General features: G+C 36.8%; 1 protein-coding gene across 1 annotated transcript; it reads right to left on the bottom strand.

Moving 5' to 3' along the window:
* Positions 1-61: 61 nt before the first annotated feature.
* Positions 62-7215, bottom strand: LOC145781204 (zinc transporter ZIP1-like). The gene is made up of 6 exons (XM_082592984.1): positions 7038-7215; positions 6331-6418; positions 5557-5698; positions 2532-3015; positions 1390-1525; positions 62-984 (listed from the first exon to the last, which is right to left on the bottom strand). The coding sequence occupies exons 1-6, from the start codon at positions 7142-7144 to the stop codon at positions 826-828; spliced, it is 1116 nt and encodes a 371-aa protein (XP_082449110.1). The 5' UTR covers positions 7145-7215; the 3' UTR covers positions 62-825.
* Positions 7216-10801: the final 3586 nt, after the last annotated feature.

Raw genomic sequence — 10801 nt, 5'->3', positions numbered from 1 at the left:
CTAAACTCATTCTTCTGGAACCGCTTTAAAAACTTGACCATTTTCATACACTTGTATTTAGTACAAGAGGTTTGTGATACAAGATACAATTGAGGTAACCGAATAAAAGTTTGTTCAGCAGGCTTATACCCATTTCGGAAAAGGAGGCGTTGTTATTTGCAAAGCTTTCATTAGGGCGTGATTGTAAAATCAGCCCAGCCAGCAAATCACCCTCTTTTACATTGATGTAAAAGAGGCTGTGTTCGTGAAGTGGAAGTTTGTGAAAATTGTATTTAGAAATGAAGCACTATAGTGATTTTTAGCAATGTATTACTTAAGTGATGCAAGGCAATTGTTTTCTAAGATCAATTAAGACTTCCTAATGCAAAAAAAAATCAAGCCAGCCAACGTTTCCGAAATGGATGTGCGACAATCACGATCGTTTTCATGGACCCGTAATCATAACGTATTGGCATGACGTGACATCTCCAGGTATTGGCCTATCGAATCACCACCGTTCCGTTGGACTGGCATACAAATAAGCTACATGAACGTGGAGTTTGTTTCCAGAGATACTGCTTATGTATTTGTATGAGCTCGTTATGAAATAATTGAGTATTATTAGCCTACTCATGATACACGTAGGCTATTGTATTAAATACGAACTAACGTCTTATTTCACAGCTTAACAACTTGATTGTGATTTCTGAGCCTTGTAAAAGTTTTATTAAAGTGTGTTTCAAAATGATATTTTGCATAATAAGTCGAAAAGACAACATGACAATAATTACCAACCAAAAATGTGTGCTAATATTCAACTAAAAGTTGTCTGCGGGCTCTTGCACTTCATTCTTCATGAGGTACAGCCTGCAGGGCTGACATTAATGCAAAACCTGCAGCCAGGCTGAATACTTTCTTCAGTTTCCTGCTTGCTTTTGTAGAAGAGAACTCGTGAGGTAAGATTTCTATGAATATGATGTAAACGAAAGTTCCAGATGCAATCGCCTGCAAAATTTGAGCTAATTTCACAATCAAAAAGAGCATAGGACAAAAGTTTCTTTATATTGTTTCAAATAGCCTACTATGAGAATTAAATTAAAAAGTGTGATTTCTGAAGGGTCTTAGTAAGATTTGTACTTTATAATGGGATGAAGGTTCACATAATTGTAAATTTTCAGTGAAAGAATTGAGCAGATTGAAAAAAAAAGTTAAAAACACTTTTATACAGACAATTCACGGGATCCAGTTTTCTGTTTTACTGGAATTTGCAAAGCCGATTTTTTGAAAACTAGTGTTTTTTTACTTCGACGCTTTTAAAACTCCACTCTTAATTTGAGCTGTAACCTACACCACTGTTACAACGTTTAGCTTACTGGACTGCTGGTAGGTTACAAGTCAGCAATAGACTACCTGCATAACAGCAACTACCATTTCGACCGTTACATTCGCTTCTTTGGCATATGCCAATCCTGATCCGATCCCTATTCCAATGGGAGCCATAATAGAGAAAATCAAGAGAGAAATAAAAACGACAGCACAACTTGATCTAAAAAAATACAGCACATTTTATGGAGGTTAAATTTTAATGCTGATAAAACCGAAATTATTGTGAAACTAGTTACATAACCACTGCTTCTAACAAATAGTAAAAGTAAGTCACAGAATTTTATGAACAATCCGCCTCGATGGCTCAGTTGGTTAGCGCGTGACTGAGTGAAAAAGCTTCAAAGTCAAGCGGCGCTGGTTCGATTCTCGGGGTGTGCGCTTCAGAAACGCATTTCAGGACTGCTTTCCATTCAGCGGTATCTAATGGATGGAGTAATTTCCCGGCAACAACAGTCTAACAATCGGAATACTTCACTCTGTCAATCTTGGTAATCGGCCCTGCGTCAAAAGCCTCTACAAGTATGCAAAACTACCAGGAACAACCTATCAAGGCTTTGTCAGTCCGAGGATAAAAATTCAAAACCAATCAACCAGCATTAATCATTCTCATTTGTGGTGACTATTGCAGGGTTGCTGAAACAGTAGGCACTTTAACAAGCAGATTTCTAATAAACCACGAACCAATCAGAAGCTACGCTGTTCATGACGTTATCAAGGTTGCGTTTGGGAAAAATAAAGGAAAAACGCAAATTCTAGCTAAATTAAATCGATGCTTTGCTATCGGTTGACTTGGCGCATTGGGTTAGGGCAGTGGTAGTCATTGCATTGACGTTGGTTTGATTCCCACCTCTGCTATAGCTCTTTTTTCTTCTGTCATTACCAAACAAAGTTCAAAGTAATAATTAATTCTTTGGCTGAATGCTGGAATGGTCACAATTGGACAGATAACGTAGCATCTGATTGGTTCGTGGTTGGATTGGACAGAAGTCCATGGATTGGATATCTGCATGAGTGCCTTCCAGCTGAAACTTAGGATAGCGAAAATATTTCTACGCATTGTTGAACCAATTAATTTCGCTCTATGGATGGACTTATTCTTTGCATCACTTTATTATTATTTTATTTTCAGATATTTTTGTTACAAACACACAGAAAATAAGACTTACTTGTTATTCACAATACTGACTCCGTAACTGAACGCTAGTGCCATTTTGTGGATTGCAACTGCAATAACTAATGACCGCAAAGCGGATGTTGTGGATTGGAAACCAATCGCCAATCCTTCAAAAAGAGCATGAGTGGACAAAGCAAATAGCAGAACAAATGCACGAACAGTAGAATGAGCATTTGGATCGACGTGGCAATGGTCATCGTTCTGAAGGTCGCTGTCACATTCGTTTTTTGATATGTCGCTGTTGCTATGGCAATGAGCAATCGCATTCATTTCAATGCTACAAGAAATATTTTGAATTTCTGAAGATTCGTCATCACAACACGTCATTTGAGTGACAGCTGTGGACGTTGATTCATTCCTACGGAAAACTGTGACCGGCTTTTCCAGGGTCTGATAGTTTGGCTTATCATTGTTGTTCAGTGAAGATTGTGCAGATTCCTCTCTTTTGTTTGTGGTATTGCTTGTAATGTTTACACCTTTAAAAGAAATAATGCAAATATTTGTTTTCGCGTTAATGAGTTTAATCCTTTACGTATAACCATCTTATGATGTTATGTGTGACAGTACTAATGTGTATGTATTTTTTATGTACATAAGATCGTATTTTTTCATTCTCTGCTCCCACGAATCTGTCTTCTAAAAGCTTATATATGTTATTATTGATGGTTAGAGTCAGTGGCGTACGCAGGGGGGGGGGGGCCATTCGGCCATGGCCCCCCCCCCATCCCCTTAAAAGTGTTTTAGTAGTTAACGACGTAGATTAAGGCATTTAATATGTTTTGCATTGCTCTGTCAAAGCAATTAGCCTACTGTAACAATGTTGTTTTATAGACTAAGCCAATACGAAATACATGGCCCAAACACCTACCCCACCCCAGGTATGCCAATGTAGCATAGTGTTCTGTACGCCTATTATAGTGATTATTGAGAGAGAAATGGATATAGTCTAAACTAAAACTATACTGGGATATCAGTGGCGTAGCCAGGGGGGGGGGGGGGGTTGCAACCCCACTTGGCACGCGTGTGACGTCACGATTTTGAGAATGATGCTTTCAGTCTCTTTATGCTTGGGAATGATGCTTTCAGTCTAAAAAAAACTAGCCTAATTTTAAACAAAACTGCATTAAAAGAGCGAGTTTTGCCAATACCAAACATTCAAACATCTCAGCCAACAACATCTCAGTTAACAACAAGAAAACATAGAGACTTAGCTTTATTTCCGAAAAATGCCGAAGAAAACATGATCTTATCCTTTTGCTATGCCACCTGACAGCACCATTTTACAGGAATATTCATACCCACATTTTTGTTGAAAATGCTCTCAGAATGCACCAAATTCAAAGTAATTTTTCAAAATTTTCTGGGGGAGGCCCCCCAGACTCCCGCCGCTGGGTGTCGTTTTAAGCGAAAACGCCGACGGGCTTCGCCCGCCGGTCGTCAAAACCCCTCCTTTCAAAATTCCTGGCTACGCTACTCTCAATGGCCCCCCCCCTTCAGAAAATCCTGCGTACGCCACTGGTTAGAGTTATTAGTTATGAAACTAGTTGTTAACCTAATTAACAGCAAATGCGTTATTGTATATCAGAATGATGAAAAAGCACCTCGTTGCTTACAACATCAAATATTTATTATTATAACCTAAAAATGGGTTTCAATCTGCTAGAATTACTAGATCAGCTTCAGTAATGCTTCTTCAAATAACAATAATGTTATTGTTTTATTTATTGTCGCTCTACAACAGCTAAGGTCTTTTAGCGACAGGGCTCATTTTTCATTTATATCAGGTTTACGATGTTATCACATTATTACCCGACTCATTCTCACTGCGCTATGCAGGATAGAACACAACCGGTACCGTTTTTAAAGTCTTCGGTTTGACCCGACCTGGAATCGATCTCAGATCTACCAGCACCAGAGCCGAAGGAGAAACCACTCGGCCACTGAACTGGTGCTTCTTCAAATAAGGGTGGTCTAAAATAGCTTTTACAGCGTCAGCTTTCCAATCAGACGAGGGAACTCAAATCAAAATTTGACATTTTGCAAATTTTGCATCTGCAAGCTTTCTGTTAGCTTCCTGGCTTTGTCAGGTATGTCTCAAACGTTAAATCGTGTTCACTGAAGTGGATCTTTTCTTTCGGTTTTGTTAAATTAACGTTTGGTGAGGTTTTATTAACTTTGTACATTCTGGAATGGAGTGATTTCTACTCATTGGAGAGAAACTTTTATTTAATTGTGATTAGTTGCTTTTGTGCTTCATGCTACAACAAAAAACATCATCCCAGTAAGCAAACCAGTCGTTTTTACATTACTTCAACGTCTTTAGATGTTGAATTAATGTAAAAAACGATATTAATGTAAAAAACGACATTAATTCAACGTCTGTAGATGTTGAATCAGTGTATAAAACGACTGATTTGCTAACTGGGATATTTTTCTGCAAGACGAAATCCTTTTGCACGGCCAAAATAAAGTAGGCTATCATCTGAAAAAAGTGTTGAAAGGTGATGCTGTAAACAGCACACAAGAAAAAATTCTTGATGCGCAACTTCGAGCCACCTCATTCGCTTTACGATACAATCATACAGTCCACGTCACTGTCTATTCTACAAGCAGCTGTGTGATAAACAATAACATCTTAACATTTGCCATATAATATCAACAAAGGTTTGTCAAGATTATGATCGGTTCGGTGTTGTTTACTGATCCTTTGTGACACCAATGATAATTATCGTGATTGCTCAGCCGTGACCTCTAATCAACCATGTGACATCTCGGTGTTGCCATTTTTGTTTTAAAAATTCAGTCATGTTGTCATGTGGAATTTGAATGATTAATTACCAGCTCTTGACACAGGAGTCAATATCGAATAAAAAAAGACAGATGTTTTAGTTAACAATGTTTGTAAGCAACCGCGATAAATTTCGACGCATCATCGCAATCAAAAAGCATGCCTGTAAAAAACATGGGCATAAAGAGCTTAAAATAAAAATAGTTAAGGAAAGCAATCATATTCATACCTGCTGGTTTATTTTTCTTCTCATACCAGGCCAAAATAAAGTGCTCGACAAACATAACAAAGAAGAACCCCAAAGAAACCAAGAGCTCTGCAAATGGATACGTCAAATTGTCACCAAACACTGCCAGAAACTCTTCTTGAGCCTGAAATATGATTGACACACAAAAGTTGAGAGCATGCCAGGTTTTTCAACTTTGCAAAAGCAGCTTAGATAAAACGGTAATACTGATGTTTATTTTAACTCTAAATAATCACAAGAAATGACTGGCTTTGTGACAGCAAATCAATCGTTTTTAACATTGTAAAAAATGATACGGAGGCTACGATGTTAAAACACAATTGATTTGCTGTCCGGAAGTTTCAAAATTTTGATGGCCTACTATTAGCCAAAATGGTGCTCAAGGTAGGCCTATATCTGCTCATTTACTTCGGATTGGTTGTTAAGTTGATTGTATGATTTGATCTTTATCCTCGGACCGACAAAGCCCCTTTGAGAGCTTAGTCCTGGCAGTTTCACATACTTGTAGTTGTAGTAGAGGCTTTGAACCACTGATGCAGGGCCGGTTGCCGAGATTGACAGAGTGAAGTTTCCGATAGTTGTTGAAGTGTTGTTGCCGGGTAATTATTCCATCAACTAGGTGCTGCTGAATGGAGAGCAGTCCTGAAATGCGTTGCTCAAGCGCACACCCCGAGAGTCGAACCAGCACTGCTTGACCTTGAGTCAGGCGCGTAACCACTGAGCAAATGAGGCTAATCTCATCACAAAACAACAAACCTCGGGCATCATGTGCATGAAAAAGGTTGCGAAAAATACTCCAGCTGAAAAGCAGTTGAAGAAGCTCACAATGTCATCTCGAAGGCGACTGATAAATAAATACAAGAAAGTCAGAAACACGAAAAGTTCCCAATTGAGGGCATTTTTGAGAAGTATTGTGCCTGTTTCTGGTATAGGGTTGTTCAGAACAAAACTATTTGGTTTGCATCCACAATTCGTAGGTTTAGTTTTGTTGTGAATTCGAAACAAATTACTAAATTTGCAGTATTTAGTTAACGTGGGTTCAGCACAATAAAATTTCGTTTCTATCGAAACAAAATTCGCTGGGTTTATTCATGGTTTATTTCCTATCGAATTAAACCGTTTTCCAAAGAATTTCGTTTCCATCAAAAATATCATATCAAATAACCCCGTTATCGCATAACCTAATCACAATAGCTATATGAGGGCAGTAATTTACAAACTTACACGCATTTTCAATGCTGCCTGTTCTGAGCTTATGTCTCAGATCTATCGCAAGTCTGGATTTGCTATGGAATGGTCAAGTGTAAGAATTTTTTTTTGTCAATCACTAGGAATAAACGTTAAATCAACATCCTTGAATATGGCACAGCTTAAGTGAGTAACAAAATTGCATTGGAACGTTCTAACTTCGTAATTTATGATACTATTTGCGTAACTTTAATGTTGATAAAAGGTTTCTTTACCTTGGTGAAAAGCAGCGTTCCCGAAGAAAATAGGGGAGTCCCCCTGCGGTGTAACCCAAGAAAAATAACATAAACAAGAAAATTATTTTCTCGTAAAGTATCTCCATGCTTTTGAAAATTACTTTATTAAAAGAACTTGCAAGTAACAAAACTCATTAGGTTGTGCTATTGTGGTTAATCCCACCTAAACATACTGTATGTGAAATTATTCAAAGAATATGGGTTGCATAGAATTTAATCCTCTGCTAAAAACTAAAAACTTTTAAAGGTTTCCTTAGAATTGATGCTTTCTTGTTCCGGTCTTGTCTTAGGCAGTGACGTAACCATCCCAAAATTATAAAAGGGTCCAAAGATTTACGACAAAAAATGTTCTATGAACTATTAAGTCATACTATTAAAATAATTATTGATAATTCAAATTTTAAAAATTTGTGAGGGCAAGGCCCATTTGAGCCCTCCCCTGACTATGTTTATGGCTTTCGGACATCCGTACGCCCATCACTTAATATCTTGGATAAGCAGCCTGCGCAGTGGATAAGCAGCCTATACTGAATAGAACTTTCCTTCTAGTCTAGATCTAAGACTAAGTTCTAGTCAGCGCTGTTTCGTGGAAGAAATCTACGCTAGATACTCCTGCCTTTTTTTACGACCTAATCTAAAACAACTTGTCACCAGTTTAACTTATTTTAATGGTTCATGTAACGTTTCAGTTCAAATTAAAACAGCTGATTTAAACTTTAATATTGTTTCAGCTACAAACAGCTTTGTTTCACGTAGTTGGCCTTTGAGTTGTTTTGCTGATCCTTCTATGGCGTTGCTTCCATTCTATTTTGATAAGTGAGAAATCTTGCTTTTGTTTCAGCAGTTTATCACTCTCAAATGCTTTTCTGAACTTTTTCTCTTGCAGTTCGACTAAGTTTACAAAAAGAGAAAAATCGTTTGCGGTATTCTTCACTGCGCTTCATTTTCTTCTGGGAGGAAATAAGTTACAAGCTCGTCTTTTGAAATTGCTTTTCATTAATCATCGCAAGGTTTGTATTTTGACCAACTACAAGCAGCAATGATGACAACTGTTGCTAGAAGAGCTGAAAACCTACCTTTTTTTGTTCGAGATCAACTTCCCCTCTTTTCAATTTTTTGAAAATTTAAGTTGAAAGAAATTCGATTAATTGTAAATTGGCGTTTTGCAAAACCTAAAATTTCAAAAAGGAATAGCTTACTATAAAAGGAAAAACCCATAAGACCTAAAGTTTTCTCTCGCTTTTCATTTTTTAGCTGAAAGTTGTTGCTATTGGACGGACCATCGACGGACCTATGGTAAATTCAGAAATTTTTTATTCTTCTTTAGGCTACAAAATTACTGAATTAAAAAATTTAAATTACATGAATTTTTTCAACCTCAAGTTCTAATTCTGTTTCGATTATAAGAAGAAGAATAATTATATGACTTTGATTTCTGGTTGTGGCTCTTGAATTTTGTTCAACACGATGAAATGGTAAGCCATGAACAAAGGAGAAGAAACTAAACACACTTGATGACAGTCATCTCTACAAATCTCATTCCCAACAACAAGCTTTAATTTTTGCACCACCGAAGTTTTCCAGCTTTTATATCGATTTAACCTCAATGCTAAAGAAAATAAAAACTGCCCAATTTTCGGGTAAAAGTTATGTTTTGTTTCTCGGCAGTCGAGTGCAGTCTTGATGGCTAGTGTGAAGGCAACACCGGTATGGTTAGCAAAACACACTGCTCGCTGTGCCATAGTGAGTAGTCAGGTAGTGCTGACGCCAGGAAGACCGTTCCTTCTCAACAAGGTTATATTTTGTTATGTCAGTCTGGCTACTTCAATAAAGTAAAATCGGCTTTGCTAACTATTATTTTGCCTCGCAGTAGTTTCAACTAACGCCGTTTTATTTTGCTCCTAGCTTTTTGATTAAAATTCATCGTGGCGTATAATCTAAACTAAACGTTTATATCAAAGCTAGGAAAAGAGTGAAATTTTTACCTTTCTGTTGCAAGGGAATTTTGTTGTTAATTCAAAAGAAACATAAAAAAGTGAAGTTTTATTCGTGCTTGTTAGTTTGCTTCTCGTCCGAAAAAGGCTACTTAGAAGATTAATTTTACAACACATGTATATTTTTGGAGCCTTTGAACTATCAATACAACGAGAGGTTGATATTTGCTGATTCATCTACAAATGAAGTGTTCATACTTCAATATTTCATCCGTGAGGTGTCGCTAGTTATTATACTTTTACACAACTAAGTTATTGTTTCTAAGAAACTAAATTCAACATGATGATTCGTTTCCGATATGCTTTATCGGGAATATGTCGCTTACAACAACTCGAAACGCATTGAATGCAAAGTACATTTTATCATCAAATTGCACTGTGTGTAATTACTACAGACAAACCTAAATTCAAATTTGTGACCAAGGATAATGAAAGTTTCTAAATCTTGGTGTAGACTGAATGCAAATCTGTGGGTAGTTCCATCCAGCATAATGAATCACAATGTTTTTGACGTGATTTTGCTGGAGGTAAAAAAGCATGATTTGTATGCAAAATTATCCAGTCTTGAATTAAACTTGTAAAAAATATTTCGCAGATTAATGATTTTTGCGAATGAGCTAATAGTATAAAAGCCACTGTCGTTAATATTAATCTTAAAATACTGCCTCTAATCATGGCCATCTGGAGATGCGGCCTGATTTGTCTCATTTTGCAGATTTTTATTACAGCTACTGCTAGTGCTTGACTGACCTTTTTTGAAATGTTTTTACTTTTTGCGGTTTTCTAATGACATAAAACTTTTTTGTTGCCTTGGGGAAGCAGTAGCAAATGAGAAAAAGTAAGTTGAAAAACGCTAAATCAGACTGTTATTGAAAAATTAACAGTCTGACTAAAGTCTTCGAAATCAAATTTTCTTTGTTTTTCAACATGTGAGGATGTTAAAACCTATTGTGTCATCTGAGGAAAACAGTAAAGAAAGCGTAAAAATCTAATTTTTAGAAAAATTTATTTAAACCTTCGCCCAAAGTTAGAAAAACCTGGAAATTTCTGCAAAATGTGACAAATCAGGCCGTATCTTTAGGTGGCCATGCTCTAATCTATTGATTCGTTTTCGTATACATCTAAATCACTGTCGAAAGTTTTAACATTAAATATTAAAGAGCTTCGTCAAATACAGCGTGTTTATTACCGGATCATAAATAACGTGAAATGGATTCAGAAGGATCTTAATGAAAAAGAGATAAATCGATGACTCAAATCACAAGAGACTTTTGCAAAGTCTATCCTGAAGCCAAAGTTCTTTCTTTTAATAATGAGAATCATAATGTAAGTGCGTTTGCTTCAAAGTAGTCGGCATATTTACTGACATTACCATATGATGTGAAGCATGTATGTAGCCTATAGTTGTATGTAGCCTATGTTTGTATAAAGCCTAGTGTGATTTTAAAGGAAATTTTGCTAAGAATGTCCTAAGGACGCCATTGACATCAAGAGAAATGGAATCATACTAAAAAAATATACACAATTTAAAAATCGAAAAAATGTAACCTAAGGTTCAGAGTCATCCACAGTAAAAGTAAAATAGCGAAATCTTTCAAATAATTAACCTGGTTGTTGAGCAAAATAAAACAACAACGTATGGGCTGTTTGATGTTGTTGATTCACACAATTGTCGAAGGATGTACCCTCGGCATCTGAGGTCGCTATGACAGACTGGCCCGGATTTAGAGGGGCAGAGGGTGCAGGTGC

Source organism: Aplidium turbinatum, chromosome 12, assembly GCF_918807975.1.
Source record: "Aplidium turbinatum chromosome 12, kaAplTurb1.1, whole genome shotgun sequence".
NCBI lineage: Eukaryota > Metazoa > Chordata > Ascidiacea > Aplousobranchia > Polyclinidae > Aplidium > Aplidium turbinatum.
Note: the sequence above shows the minus strand (reverse complement) of the source record. Positions and strands in the feature narration are given on the sequence as shown.